Source organism: Microcaecilia unicolor, chromosome 11 (genome assembly GCF_901765095.1).
Source record: "Microcaecilia unicolor chromosome 11, aMicUni1.1, whole genome shotgun sequence".
Lineage (NCBI taxonomy): Eukaryota > Metazoa > Chordata > Amphibia > Gymnophiona > Siphonopidae > Microcaecilia > Microcaecilia unicolor.
The window spans coordinates 133155632-133177457 of record NC_044041.1 but is presented as its reverse complement, the minus strand read 5'-3'; the positions used below and the strand labels follow the sequence as shown (position 1 = coordinate 133177457).

Genomic DNA, 21826 nt, shown 5'->3' with positions numbered 1-21826 from the left:
CATCCTACCACTTTTATTTGCATATTTGTATAATTGATACCTATAATACATATAATTTTTTTGTGTTTTATCGTGTATTCTTTCATTCAGTGTTTGCTGCATTTCTAAAAGCTTAACTTTCAGCTGAATATCATGATGGCGTCCATACTCGCGTCTCAAGCGGGTGATTTCTTTTTCTAACCTTTGCAATTCCTTTTCCCATATCTTTTTCTGGTGGCTAGTATACGCAATAATCTCACCCCTTAATACTGCCTTTGCTGTGTCCCAGTATAATATGGGGGCCGCCCTATGCTCCTGATTAGTGTCTTGAAACTGTCTATATTTGGCTAGTATAAATTCCCGAAATTTTCTGTCTTTATATAACCTTATAGGGAACTTCCATTGGTATGTGCTAGCCTTACTCTCTGTGGGTTCCCATAAGACCATTACCATTGCATGGTCTGATATTTTTATGGGTCCTATTTCCGCCTTGCGAATTTTTGTAAATAGTGAACGGGAGATAAAAATATAGTCGATCCTCGACATGGTGTCGTGCGCCCGGGACAGGTGGGTGTAATCTCGTTCCAACGGGTGTAAGGTTCTCCACACATCCACCAGGTCAAGGACCCCACTCAGTAGCCCAATTCCTCTAGATTCTGCTCCCGCTCTCCTCTTTTTATCCCCATGGGACCTGTCCAAGTTGGGATCTCCTACTTCATTGAAATCTCCCCCTAACAGCAGGGGAACTCCTTCTAGACCTGTTAGGTGATGTAGAAGTTTTTTATAAAATGTTTTGTTATAAGTGTTTGGAGCATAGATATTGCACAAAACCATGGGTTGACGTTCTATTGTCAGGTGTGCCAACACATATCTTCCTTCTTTATCTGCTATGATCTTATGTGTAATGATATGGATCCCTTTCTTGATCAGTATTATTACCCCTGCTTTTTTCCCCAGTGCTGGTGAATCATAATATGATCCTACCCACCATCGATGTAATTTCTCATGTTCTTTGGCTGTTAAGTGTGTTTCCTGAAGCATTGCTACCGATACCTGTTGCTTATGAAGTGCTTGGAGGATCTTCTGCCGTTTAATCGGTGATGAGATACCTCCCACGTTCCATGTCACCACCTTAAGGACCATCACATATCCTCAAGCATTTTTTGAGCACCTGGCAATTATCTCTCTGTGTGCAGGAGGGGTCTCCCAGCCTATACCCCTCCCACTTCTGATATTGTAAGAATTCTCTAGATTCCCCTCCTTTTGAAGCTCTTTGTGTATTCCTTGTGTTGCCCTTCTCCCTTTCTACCCTGAAATACCTAATCTTCCTTCTACCCTCCCTCCCTCCCTCCCCCCTTCCCCTCTCCCATCCTCCCGTCTTCCCCCCTTCCCCAAGTCTGAACAGCACCAAATGTGCTGTCTGCCTCCGTGCTACCGATCAGGGACCCCACCCCTACTTTTTTGCTTATGTTACATATTACCTCCCTCCCCCTTAAATTCACAGCCCCCCTTGTATAACATCAAATAACAGTATCAAGACCAACTTTAGTAATCACAACAGTTATAGTTACAGATCTTCTGCCTCTCGCTACCCCTTGTCGTTCAGCAATGTCACTCCCACTGATGAATCTCGGGTTTTTTAGTCATGTGTCTCTTGATGCTTCCGAACTGTCTCTCTCCAGGCGGTCCACCAGTGTCTGAGCGGCTTCTACCGTGTCACAGATTCTCACTGTCCCATTATGTTGAATCCTGAGTTTAGCCGGATATAATAAGCTGAATTTTATCCGCATTTTGTGTAGTCGCCCGCAAATGGGCGAAAATTGCTTACGTTGAAAGGACACTTTAGTGGAATAGTCTTGAAAGCATAATATCTTTTGTCCTTCCACTTCCAACGTTCCTCCTTTCCGAAGAGCTGCTAGGATCTCCATCTTATGTTGATAATTAAGAAGTCTCAGTATGACCACGCGTGGGCGTGCATTTGCCTCCTTCCTCGGCCCCAGACGATGCGTCCGTTCTATCTTCAATTGTCCCACTGTGCTCTGATTTGGCAATAGCTTAGTGAGCCTGGGTTCCAGAAAGTCTCTCAGATCTGCATCTGGTATTGACTCTGGTATGCCTATCAGTCTGAGATTATTTCTACGCGAACGGTTTTCCAAATCATCCACTTTCTCTTCTAAAGTTAATACCGTTTTTTGGAGGTGTTCAATAGATTTGGAGGCTTCCTGTGAGGCATCTTCTACGTCACCTATCCGCTGCTGGACCTCCTGGAGTTCATTAGTAAATGTAGTAAACCTTTGGTCCATGCCATCAAGCTTATCAATTATTTGTTGTAACTTGTGGCTCATGGTTTCCTCTACCGCCATCCTCACCTCTGCTATTATTTCTGAGGCCCAAACCGAGCTCACTGGCGGCGATGGAGGCGGATTTTTCTCCGACATTTTTGGTCCTCCGCTCTTAGTTTTGTCCTTCTCCAGCTCTTTTTTTGTACTTCTAGTCGCCATGCAAACAGTTTTTGGGGATAACCACAGTTTGATCTGTCTGTGGAGTTTGTTGATATCACTTCTTTAACCGACTACTTTGGGGAGCCTCGTGGCTCACTGCTGTGATAGCTCAAATTTTAGCCCAGACCCAGACTTCCGATTTTGCTGGCTATTGCATTGGGTTGGAGAGCTATTTACGATTCTTTTTATTTAGTTCTTTAAATTCTCTGAACTTTGTACATTCTGCTTCGCAATCGCCATTCGGGGCTGCGTTTGTTGTTTCCTCCGTGTCTCGCGGCACGCCTCCCCTCTCCCCCTTCGTTTCGCCGTTAGCTTCGCCGAGTTCTTTTACTCACTTTTATGCCTGGTAAGAAGATTTCTCAGCTTGCGGTTTTCAGCGCTCTTTTCTCGGCGCTATATTACCACGTGGGCGGACATCCGTCGTCGATCTGTTCCTCGCCCTTTCTTTCCTTTTCTGCCCCCGAATCGGGGTTTACGGGTCTCCATCGCGCCACTGCATCTTCCGGAGGGGAGGGGAAGCAAAACCGCCGACTCTGGGAGTTATTTTATCTCGTTTTGGTGGGGTCCCCGATCGCAGCTAGCTGGAGCTCTCTCTTGCGGCGGCCATCTTGGCCGGCAGCTCCACCGGAAGTCGCCATCCAAACCTTTTTAAAACTCCGCTAAGCTAACCGCCTTTACCACATTCTCTGGCAACGAATTCCAGAGTTTAATTACACGTTGAGTGAAGAAAAATTTTTTCCGATTTATTTTAAATTTACTACATTGTAGCTTCATCGCATGCTCCCTAGTCTTAGTATTTTTGGAAAGCGTGAACAGACGCTTCACATCTACCCATTTAACTCCACTCATTATTTTATAGATCTCTATCGTATCTCCCATCAGCTGACTTTTCTCCAAGCTGAAGAGCCCTAGCCGCTTTAGCCTTTCCTCATCGGGAAGTCGTCCCATCCCCTTTATCATTTTCGTCTCCCTTCTCTGCACCTTTTTTAATTCCACTATAACTTTTTTGAGATGCGGCGACCAGAATTGAACACAATATTCGAGGTGCGGTTGCACTATGGAGCGATACAAAGGCATTATAACATCCTCATTTTTGTTTTCCATTCCTTTCCTAATAATACCTAACATTCTATTTGCTTTCATAGCCGCAGCAGCACACTGAGCAGAAGGTTTCAACGTATCATCAAAGACGACACCTAGATCCCTTTCTTGGTCCGTGACTCCTAACGTGGAACCTTACATGACGTACCTATAATTCGGGTTCTCTTTCTCACATGCATCAGTTTGCACTTGCACATAAGCACCGCCACGCTGGGAAAAGACCCAAGGTCCACCAAGCCCAGCACTCCGTCTCCGACAGTGGCCAATCCAGGCCCCAAGAACCTGGCAAAACCCCAAAATTTAATAACGATCAATGGACTTTTCCTTCAGGAATCTATCCAGACCCCCTTTAAACTCAGCAAGGCCAGCTGCTGTCACTATCTTTTCCGACAGTGAGTTCCAGAGTCTAACTACAAGCTGAGTAAAGAAAAACTTTCTCCGATTCGTTTTAAACCTACCACATTCTAATTTCATCTTGTGACCCCTGGTTCTATTATTGTTAGAAAGTGTAAACAAACGCTTCACATCTGTCTGCTCTACCCCACTCATTATCTTGTAAACCTCTATCATATCACCCCCTCAGCCGCCTTTTCTCCAGGCTAAAGAGTCCTAGCCGTCTTAACCTCTCCTCATAGGGTAGTCCCCATCCCTTTTATCATTTTTGTCGCCCTTCTCTGCACCTTCTCCAATTCATTTATATCTTTTTTGAGATGAGGCGACCAGAACTGAACACAATACTCCAGGTGCAGTTGCACCATGGAGCGATATAACGGCATTATAACATCCTCATGTTTGTTTTCCATCCCTTTTCTAATAATACTCAACATTCTGTTTGCCTTCTTAGCCACCGCAGCACATTGAGCTGAAGATTTCAACGTCCTATCCACAATGACTCCCAGATCCCTTTCTTGGTCCGTAACTCCTAAAGCGGAACCTTGCATAACTTAGTTGTAATTTGGGTTCCTCCTTCCCACATGCATCACTTTGCACTTGTCAACGTTGAACTTCATCTGCCATTTGGACGCCCAATCCCCCAGTCTCATGAGGTCTTCTTGTAATCTTTCACACTCCTCCTACGATGAGACGACCCTGGATAACTTTGTGTCATCTGCAAATTTAATTACCTCACTAGTTACTTCCATCTCAAGGTCATTTATAAATATGTTAAAAAGCAGCGGTCCCAGCACAGACCCCTGAGGGACCCCAGTAACTACGCTTCTCCATTGAGAATAATGACCATTCAACCCTACTCTCTGCTTCCTATCTTTTAACCAGCTCTTAATCCTTAATAATACACTGCCTCCGATCCCATGGCTCTCTAGTTTCCTTTGGACTCTTTCATGAGGCACTTTGTCAAACGCCTTCTGAAAATCTAGATACACAATATCCACTGGCTCCCCTTTGTCCACGTGTTAGTTCACCCCCTCGAAAAAATGCAGTAGATTTGTGAGGCAAGACTTCCCTTCACTAAATCCGTGCTGTCTTTCAGGCTTATTTTCTAAAGTGATCGCCGGCGATCTTCCGACATAAATCGGGAGATGGCCGGCGATCTCTCAAAAGCGGCGAAATCGGTATAATCGAAAGCTGCTTTTTTTACACCATCGCTGCTTTCCCGTCACCGAGCTGGCGAAAGCTCAAGGGGGCGTGTCGGCGGCGTAGCGAAGGTGGGACATGGGCGGGCATGGGCGTGGCTACCAGATGGCCGGCTTTCGTGGATAATGGAAAAAAAAGCGGCGTTCATCAGTATTTCGCTGGGTTTACTTGGTCCTTTTATTTTCACGACCAAGCCTCAAAAAGGTGCCCCCCACTCACCAGATGACCACCGGAGGGAATGGCGGATGACCTCCCCGTACTCCCCCAGTGGTCACCAACCCCCTCCCACACTAAAAAAATTAAAACCTTTTTTGCCAGCCTCAAATGTCATACCCAGCTCCCTGACAGCAGTATGCAAGTCCCTGGAGCAGTTTTTTATTTATTTACTCAATATGTTACAAGAAACAAATCTTGTGTAGCAAAGCATCTTTAACAGAATATTTAAAATAAAATTAACATTTTCAATAAGGTAAAATGACACTCAAGTCCATAAATTCGAATCCAAGATTTAGGAAATCAGGGAAATTGAAAAAAAGAAATTAGGATAACACAAACTCTGCTAAGCAGAGTTGATATTTCTTTATAGCTTCTCCATTTTCGCTGAGGTTATAAGTGCTGATACGTGTGCAGGTTCTATAAATACATATTTCTTTTCCTTATATCTTATTATGCACTTGCAGGGGTATCTTAAAAAGAAGGTACCCCCCCAAGTGCAATATTTCAGGTTTAAGAAGCAAGAATTGTTTCCTCCATCGCCGTGTCTCTTTTGAGACATCAGGAAATAACAGTATTTTAAAACCCAAAAAAGGTTTATCCTTGCTTCGAAAAAACATACGAAAAATCAATTTTTATCAGGCAATAATGCAACAGTTGCCACCAAAGCAAAAGAGAAACATCAATCGGATTTTCATTTAACTGATTCAGTTCCTTTCCTGGGATATAATATACCTGGGTAAATGGTGGTATATTCTGTTCAGGTATAGCTAAAACTTCCCGCATATAGCGTTTTAACATTTCAAGAGGAGCAACAGTTTTTACTCTAGGAAAGTTAACAAATCTCAAATTATGATTTTTAGTATAATTGTCAAACATTTCCATTTTCAACCTGAGATTTGTCAAATCTTTTATCATTGTAGGTTGTATCGTTTCAATCTTCATAATTCTCTGATCCATTTTTTCAACTTTATCATTTATAACCTTAATCTCTTCTTTTTTTTGTAAGTCCATTTCTAACAGCTTTATTTTTGGTGAAACATCATTTATCTGTTTTAAGAATGTTTGTCCCAGGTTAGAAACCAAGTCCCATAAGGCTTCCAATGTTACTTCTTTTGGTTTTACTACTAACTCTTTATGAATTTCAAACCTTTCAGAAGAGTGCATCTGGATCTCACTCTGTCCCTCAGCTCCTCTCCCCTCACTCCGTGGCGGTTCCGAGGGTACACAGCCCTCCATTCCCTTCTCAGACGGAAACGAAGCCTCTCCTCGACTTCGGGGCCCATGATACCTTCCAAAGGGGGCCCCGTCGACTCAGAGAGAAAGGAACTCGCGCCTATTGGTTGGGGAGGTGGAGTGCGATTAACGGGGCTCAAGGTGGTTTCAAGACTAGGGGAAGCCGAAAGCTCCCTATCGCCGGCATTCCCTGCTTGAGGCGTTCCGCCTTCTTGACCAGCTCCCTGTGGTCTCACAAATTGGTCCAAAGGTCCAGGTAAGGAGGGAGGTAGCGGGGAGGCTCTGACCGCTAATCTCCCTCTACGTTTTGGCATTGTTTGTCCAAAAGAAAATCAAGGCTCACAGCGTCCTAGTAGAGTGCGGCCATTTTGGATCCTGCCTGGAGCAGTTTTTAATGGGTGTAGTGCACTTCAGGCAGGCAGACCCAGGTCCATCCCCCCCTACCTGTTACACTTGTGGTGCTAATTGTTGAGCCCTCCAACCCCCCCCCCCCCCCAAAACCCACTGTACCCACATGTAGGTGCCCTCCTTCACCCATAAGGGCTATAGTATGGTGTAGAGTTGTGGGGAGTGGGTTTGGGGGGGATTTGGGGGGCTCAGCACCAAAGGTAAGGGAGCTATGCACCTGGGAGCTATTTGTATATTTTTTAAAAATGTTTAGAAGTGCCCCCTAGGGTGCCCGGTTGGTGTCCTGGCATGTGAGGGGGACCAGTGCACTACAAATGCTGGCTCCTCCCATGACCAAATGCCTTGGATTTCGCTGGGTTTGAGATGGCCGGCATTTTTTTCCATTACCGCTGAAAAACAAACCCGGCGAACTCTGGCAATTTGGCCGGGCTAAACCGTATTATCGAAAAATAATAATAGCCTCCACCATTTTTTCTGGCACCGACGTCAGACTCACTGGTCTATAATTTCCCGGATCTCCTCTGGAACCCTTTTAAAAAAATTGGCGTTACATTGGCCACCCTCCAATCTTCCGGTACCACACCTGTTTTTAGGGATAAATTGCATATTACTACCAGTAGCTCCACAAGTTCATTTTTCAGCTCTATTAATACTCTGGGATGAATACCATCCGGTCCCGGTGATTTACTACTTTTCAGTTTGCTGAACTGCCCCATTATATCCTACAATTTTACAGAGAAATCATTTAGTCTCTCTGACTCGTCTGCTTCAAATACCTTTTCCGGCACCTGTATCCCTCCCAAATCCTCCTTGGTGAAGACCGAAGCAAAGAATTCATTCAATTTCTCCACTACGGCTTTGTCTTCCCTGATCGCCCCTTTAACACCACAGTCATCCAGCGGCCCTACCGATTCTTTAGCAGGCTTCCTGCTTTTAATATACCTAAAAAAAAATTTTGCTATGTGTTTTTGCTTCTAACGCTAACTTTTTTTCGAAGTCCTTCTTAGCCTTCCTTATCTCCTTTTTGCATTTGGTTTGACATTCCTTATGTTTTATCTTAGTTCCCTTCTCCATTTTCTGAAGGATTGTTTTTTGGCTCTAATAGCTTCCTTTACCTTACCGTTTAGCCACGCTGGCTGACATTTGGTCTTTTTTCCTCTTTTTCTAATAAGCGGAATATATTTGTCCTGTACTTCTAGGATGGTGTTTTTGAACAGCATCCACGCCTGATTCAAGTTTTTTACCCTTTCAGCTGCTCCCTTCAGTCTTTTTTTCACCGTTCCTCTCATTTTATTGTAATCTCCTTTTCTAAAGTTAAACGCTAGTGTATTTGATTTCCTGAGTTCACTTACTTTGTAGCCAATATCAAAACTGATCATATTATGATCACTGTTATCAAGTGGCCCTCGCACCATTACCCCCCGCACCAGATCATGAGCTCCACTAATGATTAAGTCTAGTATTTTTCCTTCTCTTGTCGGCTCCTGAACCAGCTGTTCCATGAAGCTGTCCTTGATTTCATCAAGAAATTTCACCTCCCTTGCGTGTACCGATGTTTCATTAACCCAATCTATATCCGGATAATTGAAGTCACCCATTGATATTACATTGCCCTTTTTATTCGCTTCCCTAATTTCCCTTGTCATTGCTGCATCCGTCTGCATGTCTTGGCCAGGCGGACGGTAGTACACTCCTATCACCGCCCTTTTCTCCTTTTCACGTGGAATTTCAATCCACAAGGATTCCAATATGGGTTTTGTCTCTTGCAATATTTGCAGCCTATCCGAGTCTAGGTTCTCATTTACATACAGTGTTACCCCTCCTCCAATCCTATCCACCCTATCGCTACTGTATAATTTGTAGCTCTGTATGACTGTGTCCCATTGGTTCTCTTCCTTCCACCAGGTCTCAGAGATGCCTACATTATCCAGTTTTTCATTGTGTGCAATGTACTCCAGCTCTCCTATCTTACACCTCAGGCTCCTGGCATTTGTGTATAGACATTTCAATGTATGCTTGTTGTTCCTTTTTTTATTACGTTTAATACATGGCATTATTGGTCTTCTGTCTGGTCATTATTAATTTTATTTAAGGCTATCTGATCCTTTATGATTTCTTTGTCATCCTTACTCACAAGTAACCCTTTTTTCCCTATCTGGGTGATATCCTCAGAAAATACCTTCTCCCGAACCATGCGCTTTTGAGCTACTGTTGGCCTCCCTCCCCCCCCCCCCCCCCCCCCCCGTTACTAGTTTAAAAGGTGCTCTATTTCCTTTTTAAAAGTTGACGCCAGCAGCCTGGTCCCACCCTGGTTAAGGTGAAGCCCATCAGATCGGAATAGTGTAGGTAATCACAAATGATACTTATAGGAAAACAGCTCCCACCAGTCTCATTTGCGTCCAGGTCCCAATTACAGAATTATTTGCAAGCAAAATACTCTGATCTCTGTCTAGGGATGAATAGAACCTGGATTGGCACTAAGCCAATGCTTCCGAAAGAGAAAAACAAACTAATTTATACCCTGCGCTTTCCCACTCACGGCAGGCTCAGTGCGGCTTACATACATTACATACATTAGAGTTTATTATAGATAAAGAGGATATACAAATATAGAATAACTCTGTAGCAAGGCTTAGCCAAATACAAAAATAGAGCACTTGCTGATAAAAGAACTACAAAATATATTGTCACTAACTATACACTGTGATTCTTACTGGAATACGAGGTAACCTGATTTGTAACACTGAACTAAAGTTCTGAGGTAATACAATTGTCAGCAGCTTATCTCCTGACCACGGGCACGACTCTAACCAGCCTAAGCTTAGGTGAACACCAATCACTAATTTCCGGCTATAAGAAGTAAATCACTGTTTATCTCACCAGGCTGTCTCTCGGATGAGGTTGCACAGGTTCCTTCTCAGACTCGAGCTGTCTTCCCCAGCGAGTCTGGTCTCAAATTTAGCGCAGGGTCTCTTCAGCAAGCAGGTCTCGGATTTCAGGGATGGTATAGCTGAGCCAACAGGTACTTCCACCATACATACAGTCCATAGGTGTTTCAGGTCTTCTCCGTTCTCTCAGTCTTCTTGCCAGCTCCCACTTCTTCCATGGATTCCTACCAACTGACTTCTTCTTGTTCTCGCTTTCTTAGTCCCTTTTTTTCTCAGGTGACCAGCGCGGACCAATCCTGATCTTGTCCCTCTCATTCCCTGAGCAAGAAACGGCCGTTGTTCGTGACCTTGAAACTGTTACTTCTTGGTATGCATTGCTGTTTCTCACGCAGCTTGTTGGAGCCATGTCTCACTCCCTTTTCAGCTTCTCGGGGAGATAAAGGGGGGTTGGTTGCCCACAGCATGTCCTTGGATGTTACATGACTGCCAGTGATTTTCCACAAGCAGAAAGCTGAATTTGCTGATGTGCAGGTCAAAGATTGCAGATTTCATCTTGATGTATTAGGATTATACAGGCTAAGACCAGCAAAGTGAGATACATAGGGAAATATTCCTACAATAGGCTCTCCCTCCACAGAGCCCTGGGGAACCCCACTAACTACCCTTCTCCATTGAGAATACTGACCATTTAATCCTACTCTCTGTTTTCTATCTTTTAACCAGTTTTTAATCCACAATAGAATACTACCTCCTATCCCATGACTCTCCAATTTCCTCTGGAGTCTTTCATGAGGTACTATGTCAAACGCCTTCTGAAAATCCAGATACACAATATCAACCGGCTCCCCTTTATCCATATGTTTGTTCACCCCTTCAAAGAAATGTAGTAGATTGGTGAGGCAAGATTTCCCTTCACTAAATCCATGTTGACTTTGTCTCATTAATCCATGCTTTTGAATATGCTCTGTAATTTTGTTCTTAATAATAGTCTCTACCATTTTGCCCTTCACCGACGTCAGACTCACTGGTCTATAATTTCCCGGATCTCCTCTGGAATCTTTTTTAAAAATCGGCATTACATTGGCCACCCTCAAATCTTCCAGTACCACGCTCGATTTTAAGGATAAATTACATATTTCTAACAATACTTCGCAAGCTCATTTTTCAGTTCTATCAGTACTCTGGGATGAATACCATCCAGTCCAGGAGATTTGCTACTCTTCAGTTTGTAGAACAGCCCCATTACATTCTCCAGGTTTACAGAGAATTCATTAAGTTTTTGCGACTCGTCAGCTTTGAATACTATTTCCGGCACAGGTGTCCCACCCAAATCTTCCTTGGTGAAGACCGAAGCAAAGAATTCATTTAATCTCTCCGCTACGGCTTTGTCTTCCCTGATCGCCCCTTTTACTCCTCGGTCATCTAGCGGTCCAGCTGATTCTTTTGCCGGCTTCCTGGCATTCATTCACGGCTTGATTATCTGTTGATTTCTTGGTCTCTACTTACTGATATTATTGATGTCCAGATTGACCCTATTCAATATCAGACCATGCAGCTGTTTGGTTGGATTGGCGCTGCTGGGTTGGAGAGGCCATTTAGGACCTGGGTTTTTCTGAGTTATTTGTATCACAATGTGAAGTTTCAGGAGAGATTATTGGAGTGTTGGAATGAATATAAACAATTTAACCAGGCTTTTGAAGCAGATGCAGTTCTTTTTTGAGAGGCTGCTAAAGCAGTTTTGTGGGGGGACATCATTAATTACTCGAGCCGCCTTAAGAAGGTAAAAGATAGAGAACTGCTTTGGCTGGAGAGGCGATTGCTGGTCTTGCTCTGGCATTATGGAGTTCACCAAAGTTCTGCTCTCAAGCAGGAGTTTCAGTGCAGACAGCTTTAAACATGTTAATTCAAGAACGCTGTGCCAAGTCTCAAGCCTTTCACATATACCAGTTGTATAAACATGGCAACAAAGAGGTCACGTGATGCGTTGCGAGTAGCGGCTGTGTTTCAGCGCTGCTCCGGGGTCCTCGTTCTTAACTTCCATTTCTAACGTAAACCCTGACCTGTTTTGGATGCTGCACATCTCCCAATAATTGCTGAAATCAGTATATGGACCAATATCTTGTTCCGATGCCATCTGGTGCACCATGTCGTGGAATTAAAGCAGAAAAAGAAAAATCCGCATCGCCAAGTGCTGCTTCCAAGATAGCGGATGCGAAAGGCGACGGCAGCGGTGAGTTCTCAGATGAGCAGTTGGCCCAGATTACTGCAGCGGTCAGAGCGGCCTTAAACGTTCCCCCCCCCCCCCGATTTGATTTGTTGGCTGGACAATTAGAAAAATTAGATGGGGTGCTGACCGAAACAGTAAATCGCACGACCGAGGCTGAACGAAGGGTATCGGAGTTGGAGGACACGTGGGCCCAATGCGAACCGGAAATTTCGCGCCTAAAAGAACAAATAAGAACACAGCAAGAAAAGCTGGAAGACATTGAAAATCGAACAAGGAGGTGCAATTTGAGAATAGCTGGAATGTCAGAAAAACTGCAAGAGAAATCATTGGATCATTTCTTAGAGCAGTGGCTTTGCAAAGAGTTTGCCCTCTCAGACAGTTATGGGGCGCTGTGTTTTGAACGCGCTCACAGAGTCGGGAGGCCACAACCTGACAAGCAAAGATCAAGGGTGATCATAATAAAAGTACATAATTACCTCCACAAAGAAGAAATTTTGAGAGGCTACAGAATGAAGCATGAAAATCTAATGTATGAAGGTGCCCAGATTAGAATCTTTCAAGATTACTCAGCAGGAGTACAGGAGAGGAGACGGCGCTTCCATCCAATCTGTTCTCTAATCCACATCCCACTGATTAAAGTAATCCCAGTTTTCACAGGCTTCACTCCTTTTAAAGTAATAATTGAGGAAATATTTCTGAGGAAAATTTTAGGAGTCATATCCGGAACTCTGGGAAAAACAATAATCTCGATATTAATCATCTATAATAATGTTCATATTATTATTCAAAGTTTCTGGCCTATTATCATTTTCAAGATCATAACCACTTCTTGCTCGTGTAGATTCATTTGTTATATCAATTTTTCACTCTCAAAGGGTTCCATTAAATTGTCCATGTAACTCTCTAATAAAATGATATCTGAAACAAAATTATTTACTGCCACTGTTAGGTCCCGAAGCGCCTTCCAGATGGTATCCACGGGAGCCAAAAACTCCAAGTTGATTTCTCTTAGGTGTTTAGGAGTGGTTCCGCCGATTCGGGTTCTGCTGTAAACGTCCAACCGTTTCAGCATATGCCTCTAACTCTTCCACTCCTTTGGACATGGTGGTTGAATAATTCGGGAGCGATGAAGTTGTTTTTTCCAGGTCCATGAGCATCGACGCTCCTTCGCCGGCGCTAATCAAAGAACTCGCCAACTCTTTCATCTGTGGGCAGTTTGTTGCACAGCGGTCCTGCACTTGCTGCTCAGGGGACAAAACGCTGGCCATTGGCGGCTGACCGCCGGTTGTCCCCTTCCTCTTAGTTAAGGTAACTGCAATTGCAGAGAGGAAATTTACGTAAAGAAGACGAAACTTCAGAGGGCAGCTGGGCCGTTGGGCATACAAACTTCAGGTCGCCATCTTACCAGTCTCCCACCCTGAATATTTCTATTACACACCACCTAAACTTCCAGAAATCACTAAAAACTAACCTGTTCAAAAAGGCATACCCTACCGACCCAACTTAAATGCCAGAACCCTGCAACACAACGAAACCAAAGCACATAATGGACATAACATAACATGTTTGAATTTGATTTTACTTGGTATGTTCTGGTGGTTAGAAAGCCCTTGATCCAATTGTGTACGTTTCCAACAATCCCAAAGTGGCTGAGGAGTCTTAGTAGTAACATAGTAGATGACGGCAGAAAAAGACCTGCACGGTCCATCCAGTCTGCCCAACAAGATAAACTCATATGTGCTACTTTTTGTGTATACCTTACCTTGATTTGTACCTGTCCTTTTCAGGGCACAGACCGTGCAAGTCTGCCCAGCACTATCCTAGCCTCCCAACCACCAGCCCCTACTCCTACCACCGGTTCTGGCACAGACCGTATAAGTCTGCCCAGCACCATCCCCACCTCCCAACCACCAGTCCCGCCTCCCACCACCGGCTTTGGCACAGACCGTATAAGTCCGCCTAGCACCATCCCCGCCTCCTGCCACCGGCTCTGCCACCCAATCTCGGCTAAGCTCCTTAGGATCCATTCCTTCTGAACAGGATTCCTTTATGTTTATCCCACGCATGTTTGAATTCTGTTACCGTTTTCATTTCCACCACTTCCTGCGGGAGGGCATTCCAAGCATCCACTACTCTCTCTGTGAAAAAATACTTCCTGACATTTTTCTTGAGTCTGCCCCCCTTCAATCTCATTTCATGTCCTCTCGTTCTAACGCCTTTGCATCTCTGGAAAAGGTTCGTTTGCGGATTAATACCTTTCAAATATTTGAACATCTGTATCATATCACCCCTGTTTCTCCTTTCCTCCAGAGTATACATGTTCAGGTCAGCAAGTCTCTCCTCATACGTCTTGTAACGCAAATCCCATACCATTCTCGTAGCTTTTCTTTGCACCGCTTCAATTCTTTTTACATTCTTAGCAAGATACGGCCTCCAAAACTGAACACAATACTCCAGGTGGGGCCTCACCAACGATTTATACAGGGGCATCAACACCCCCTTTCTTCTGCTGGTCACACCTCTCTCTATACAGCCTAACAACCTTCTAGCTAAGGCTAGAAGGTCTTAGTAGTATATTATATAGTAGTATATATAGTCTTAGTAGTATATTATGGTTTACCACGTCAAATTGAAGGAGAGGTATACTTCTACCTATGGCTATTTCTTGTTTGAATTTGGCCAGGAGAGTGACTAGGACAGTTTCAGTACTATGGTGCGAGCGGAATCCTGATTGTGAGTCGTGTAGTATTGAGTGCTTGTCCAGGTATTCCGTAAGCTGTTTGGTTACCAAACTCTCCAACAGTTTTACTACTAGAGAGATGGACGCAATTGGGCGGTAGTTGATGAGGCCGTTTGTCTTTTTCTTAGTGTCTTTTGGTATTGGGGTATGTAGTATGTTACCATATTCCTCGGGGAAGAGACCGTGTTGTAGTGTGAAGTTTAGGTGGAGTGTGAGGTCTTCTATGAATCGGTTTGGAGCGGATTTAAGTAGATGACTGGGACATGTGTCCAGTTTGCAATTGGTGTTGTCGAATCTGTGAGTCGCTTGTGTGACTGATTCAGTGGTGAGTAGATTGAATGTAGATCAAATTCGGTCGGCTGGGTATCCACCCGGGTTTGGGTCTAGGTCGTCGAAGAAGTTTTCAATGTCAGTGTTGTGGTGGGGAAGAGTGCTGCGTAGTTTTGTTATTTTGTCCTTGAAGTAGGTAGCCAGTTTGTCTGCGGGTGGGATGGATGTAGTGATCGGGGTGGTGTCTAGTAACTTATTTACGAGTTGGAATAATTTCTTAAGATCTTTGTTATCCGGTCCAAGTTTAGTCTTGTAGTAGGACCTTTTGGTCTGTCTGATTGCATATTTGTATTTTCTGTGTGTTTGTTTCCATGCATTGAGTGTATTTTCATTTTTTGTGTTTTTCCATGCTCATTCAAGTTTTCTGGATTGTGTTTTGAATTTTTTTAGTTCGTCATTGAACCATGGTCTTTTTGATGTTCTTGTCTCTAAGGGTGCTATTTCGTTTAGTACGCTTCTGCATCTGGCCTCCCAGTGGTTGAGGTAGTGCATGGAGTCAATTTGTGTTGTCTATTCGCTATATAGATACCAAATATTTAGCTGATGTGTCACATTCCACATATTGGGAAGCGGTGAAGGCCTTTTTGAGGGGTAAAATCTTTGCATACACAATGCGCGAGTGTAAGCAGCAGAATGCTGAACTGGTGTCTCTTACCTCTCAGCTGCACATTTGACAACAGAGTTGCATGACAACACAGTACTCAGATGACATTTATAAATATTGGACCCTTTGGAAGCAGATTGATGCTTTATTGTCTGCTAAAGCCATGCCCCATATTGATATTTATAAGTACTTAAGCACATAAGCACTGCCACGCTGGGAAAAGACCAAAGGTCCATCAAGCCCAGCACTCTGTGACAGATCAATGGACTTTTCCTTCAGAAATCTGTCCAGACCCCCTTTAAACTCAGCAAGGCCAGCTGCATCACTACTTTCTCCGGCAATGAATTCCAGAGTCTAACTACACGCTGAGTAAAGAAAAACTTTCTCCAATTTGTTTTAAACCTACCACATTCTAATTTCATCTTGTGTCCCCTGGTTCTATTATTGTTAGAAAGCGTAAACAAGCGCTTCACATCTGTCTGCTCTATCCCGCTCATTATTTTGTAAACCTCTATCATATCACCTCTCAGCCGCCTTCTCTCCAGGCTAAAGAGTCCTAGCCGTCTTAACCTCTCCTCATAGGGTAGTCGTCCCATCCCTTTTATCATTTTTGTCGCCCTTCTCTGCACCTTCTCCAATTCCTTTATATCTTTTTTGAGATGAGGCGACCAGAACTGAACACAATACTCCAGGTGCGGTCGTACCATGGAGCGATATAACGGCATTATAACATCCTCATGCTTGGTTTCCATCCCTTTTCTAATAATACTCAACATTCTGTTCTCCTTCTTAGCCACCGCAGCACATTGAGCTGACAATTTCAACGTCCTATCCACGATGACTCCCAGATCCCTTTCTCGGTCCGTAACTCCTAACGCGGAACCTTGTGTAACATAGCTGTAATTCGGGTTCCTCCTTCCCACATGCATCACTTTGCACTTGTCAATGTTGAACTTCATCTGCCATTTGGACACCCAATCCCCCAGTCTCACGAGGTCTTCTTGTAATTTTTCACACTCCTCCCGCGACGAGATGACCCTGGATAATTTTGTGTCATCTGCGAATTTAATTACCTCACTAGTTACTCCCATCGCGAGGTGATTTATAAATATGTTAAAAAGCAGCGGTCTCAGCACAGACCCCTGAGGGACCCCACTAACCACCCTTCTCCATTGAGAATAATGGCCATTTAACCCTACTCTCTGCTTCCTATCCTTTAACCAGCTCTTAATCCATAATAATACACTGCCTCCGATCCCATGACTCTCCAGTTTCCTTTCGAGTCTTTCATGCGGCACTTTGTCAAACGCCTTCTGAAAATCTAGATATACAATATCCACTGGCTCCCCTTTGCCCACATGTTTGTTCACCCCCTCGAAAAAAATGCAGTAGATTTGTGAGGCAAGACTTCCCTTCACTAAAACCGTGCTGACTTTGTCTCAGTAGCCCATGCTTTTGTATGTGCTCTGTAATTTTATTCTTAATAATAGCCTCCACCATTTTTCCCGGCACCGACGTCAGACTCACCGGTCTATAATTTCCCGGATCGCCTCTGGAACCCTTTTTAAAAATCGGCGTTACATTGGCCACCCTCCAATCTTCCGGTACCACACCTGTTTTTAGGGATAAATTGCATATTACTACCATTAGCTCCACAAGTTCATTTTTCAGCTCTATTAATAATAAGTATAAGCTATATTATTCGGGAAACAAGGCTGGGAAGCTCTTGGCTAATATGGTTAAACCAGAAAGGAAGTTACGGGTCAAGGGGACAGCAGGCAGTCTTTACACACAGGAAAAGGACTTTCAGGAGTAATTTGTGGCCTTCTACTGAGATCTATATAGTAAAGGTCCTTTTGATGTCTCTGTGAGGGATGACTTTTTCCACTCTCTCGAGCTTCCCTAGGTCACCCCTGCTCAATTAGACATGCTTAATGCCCCTGTTGAGGTGAAGGAGCTTCAACAGGCTGTTGGGGCTCTTCAGTTGGATAAAGCGCAAGGTCCTGATGGGATAGGCCCTGAATTTTATAAAATCTTGCTGTTTCAGGTGGGCCCGATGTTGGCAGCTATGTGTGCAGAATTTTAGAGTGGCAGGCACCTACTTCGTGAACAGTGTCATGCACATGTTGAGGTCTTCCCCAGGCGTGGCAGGTATCCTGAGCTAGTTGGTTCATATAGACCCATATCGCACTTGAATCAAGATATGAAACTCATTATAGTAGTGCTAACTTGCCTCCTGAGCACGGTGATGCTGTGTCTGATACACACTGACCAAGTGGGCTTTGTCCCAGGATGTTTTGCATCGTCCAATATCCTGAAAGCACTGGCAGCATTGTGGGAGGGGCGTGGATGAGTGAGTGATGACATCCTTGCTGGTCTAGACTTGGGGGGAAAAAGCCTTTGATAAGGTTACATAGGACTATCTCTTTTGGGTTCTGCATCAATTTGGTATCTGGCTCTTTTCAACAGTGGGTGGCTAATCTGTATCAGGTTCCTACTGCACAGTTGTTGGTCATTAAGCATCAGACAGACAACTTTCTGCTGCAGAGTTGCACCAGCAGTTCTGCTTTTTGTTGCCCCTTCTTTTTATTCTTTCTTTGGAACCTCTGATGGTTAAGATACAAGGGTCCCCAGACAACTATGGGTTGAAGGTGGGAGGGATAGAATGTAGAATCACCATGTTTGCAGATGATGTGCTGCTCTTCATTGGCAGGGCCTCAGTGATGTTTCCGAAGATTATTTCTCTCATCCAACAATTTGACTGCTCCTCTGGCCTTTGTATAAAATCAGAGGAGCAGTCAGTATTGAGCACTTCTATGTCCTTGATGCTCTCTGCCTTTCCGTTGCGCTGGGCCAAGGGCAAGTTAAAGCATTTAGGAATTATCCTCAGTGCAGACTGGACACAGGTTTATCAAAGGAACATAGTTGACAAATTGGTGGGGATTTGGGAGTTGTGCTCTAGATGGGCTGAGTTGCCCTTATCCTTGTTTGATAGGACGGCTCTAGTCAAGATGGTTATGCTCCCCAAGCTTCTGTACCCGTTGGATCCAGAAAAAAAGAGGAACAGTTCTACCACTCTGCCATTGATTCCTTTATCCGGAGGGCACAGATCAGTTTCTGGATGCTGAAGTTTAGGGACAGGGGAGGTCTCGGCCTCCCTGATCTATATCTTTATAATGTTGCCATCCTCTTATGGTAGGTACACGAACTTTACACTAGAGGTTCACGATATGCCCCTTTTAAGCCTCATGGACAGCTGGATTTCCCCTTACGAGGCTATTGCTTACATCTTCATTACAGTGATGGCATTGGGGGGGGGGGGGGGAGTATTTGCACCATGGTTAGAAGCTCTTCGCAATGCTTGGAGGTGGGGGGGGGGGGGGGGGGGTCCACAACTGGGCATTTACCTTTCTACACAATAACCCTGAATTTCCCCGAGGGGTGGGTGGGGCATCTGCTCTCCTAGATTATTACAGGACGGAATATTGTTTGGGCCATTGTCTGGAAGCGGGTTTCAACACCTTTCCTATGTTCCCAGAACTCAAAAGAAGGTGGGGGCCCCAAAACAACCGTTTTTGACATACCTTCAGCTAAGTCACTACTGTCAGAGCATGATGTGGCTGCAACCTCGGGGTGGGGATATTTCTTGAAGGTGGATGAATTCTTCTTGGGTTTGCCCTCCTCCATGAACTCTGTTTCCATTTGTTACAAAGTGGCATGAGAGGAATGACTGGAGACCTTTTTGACATCCTTGGCCGCTCAATTGGTCCTTGATCTGGGGGAGCCGTTTGCAGCCCAATCTTTACAGGAGAGTTTTACAAATGTAGCTTGCTGCTCCCGCAATGCCCAGCTCCAGGAAATGCAACTTAAAAATCTGCATAGGACATATGACTCAATGTCAGACAGTGAGGGTTGGTTAGTAGCCAAATGTGGAATGTGTGAAGTGTAAATGCATGAAGAGTACGTTAATGCACATGCTGGTTGGAATGAGGTGTTGGGGGTGTTGTCCTCCATTCTCCCCCACACGGTGCATTGGTCCTATACTATGCTCACGGTGGTTTGCTGAGGGGAGAGGGGGAGGATTTATCCCCAGAACAATGCAAGTTCATCTCCATTGCACTGTTACTGGCCAAGCAGGGTGTCCTGAGAGTATGGATGAATGATGTTGCACCAAAACTGCAAGTGTGGTAGGAGATTAAGTGGGAATTGCAGGGGGTGAAGACTGATCAGCAGCTATGGAAATAGAATTACTGGAAGTTATGGCAAAAATATTTAGCAGTGGTTTGATGGACGAAGAGGGTAAGGGTTGTTGGGGATGCTGGAGCCTTGGGGGGAGGGGGGGTGCTGGGGAGATAGAGGGAGGGTGGATAAAGGGGAAAATGCTTCCGAGATGGTACTGTTTGTTTTATTGAGCACTTATTTACCTCCCCTCTTGTGGTATTTTAGAGTCTGCTACTACTACTACTACTACTACTACTACTACTAATAGCATTTATATAGCGCTACCAGACACACGCTACAGACAGAGTGCGTGTGTGTGCGGGGGGTGTGATTTGACTGTTGGGCAGATTTGGTGACTGGTGCAGAGTGTTATGAATTCATTCATGCCTGTTTTATATAGTTTGTGTTGCTTCATTGTTGTAGTGTTCCTGAAGGTCAATAAACATTGTTTAAAAAAAAAAGTGAAACCTTTATCAACATATCTAAAGAAAAATGCCCAATCACTGGTATTCTTGCCCCTCAGTGCTGATGAGGACACAGACGAACCCTTCCTCTTCCTTGGAAGAAGATTGGATGATGACTGATCCTGATGGCCTCTGTTGATACTTGAAATTGAAGATGATAGAGACACTCAATATCACTCCATCCCCTGTGTTCAGTGTAGTTCTGGGAGCCATGGAGACCAATGCTTCCAATGTCAATGGACAGGACATATCGGTTTCAAATATTCATTTGCACTGTTTTTTATGACTATGGATTCCTCTCTTTAACATCTGTGAACAAAAAGTACAATGAGAGAGATCATAATTCAGTTCCACAGTTTGATATCCATTGAAGATGTTGTCCTGCTGCTTTGGAAACACTTTTTAAAGTGGCTGGGAACTTTTTTCTGAGACATGTCCAGAATAATAACCACAGCAAAATTAAAACAACTCAGTGATGAAAAAGTACAGGACCAGGTGCACAAGGCCTACTGTTGCCACAATTGAGTTGCTGAAAAAAAATAAAGGAAACTTAAAATGCCTGAAAACCGTACTAAGGTGCTAATGGGAAAGAGACACCACAATAACAGGACTTATATGCTATTAAGTGAAAAATCTTAGGAAAAGTGTGTCAAATATATTTCGTTAAGTGCAAGCACAAGAAACAATGATTTTTAAGTTCCATGGAAATATGGTGATTGACGAGGTCCTTTTTCAAAGGCTTCAGTAAATCTGGAGAGTTGTTCCTGTGCAGGGCTCCATCAGATGATGTCACCTACATGTGAGGACATCTGCATCCTGCTTGTCCTTAGAGAAATAGTGTGTACTAAAACTAATGCACACAATATGAAGTAGCATGTTCTACTATGAAACAAAATGAAAATGCACATCTTATCAGGTATCTCGTATCCAAGTTGGGGATTAAACAGGGCCCTGTCATGTGGCAATGCACAGCATTTAACTCCTGATTTGGCAGTCTGGTCTGTCATCTGTATTCTTGAATTTGTATCTAGTAGTATGAGAAGGGAACAGCTTTTATTAAGATGGGACTTTGTGCCTGTATCTTTCTGCTGTCTCTTTCAGGTTCTTGGAAGCCCTGGGAACAACCTCCATGAAGTAGAAACTGATGAAGGGCAGAAGTTTTTAGTCAGCATGCCTACCAAGTTCAGAAAGAATATTTGGATAAAAAGAGGTGAGCAGCTGCTCTTCACTCTGGATGCAGGTTGGCATTCAACTGAGAGTACAAGGAAGGTTGAAGAGTATGACTTTTAAAGTGTACTAATCCAGATAGCATGGTTTTGTC

The 21826-nt window shown here is 44.1% G+C and overlaps 1 protein-coding gene across 3 annotated transcripts in view; it reads left to right on the top strand.

Moving 5' to 3' along the window:
• The window catches only part of EIF1AD (eukaryotic translation initiation factor 1A domain containing), a 140895-nt gene that overhangs the window by 79647 nt on the left and 39422 nt on the right, over nt 1-21826 (top strand). For all 3 annotated transcript variants that reach the window (XM_030219219.1, XM_030219218.1, XM_030219220.1), the window contains exon 3: nt 21607-21715. In XM_030219219.1, coding sequence (XP_030075079.1) covers nt 21607-21715 — 109 coding nt within the window. The remainder of the gene's footprint in view (nt 1-21606; nt 21716-21826) is intronic.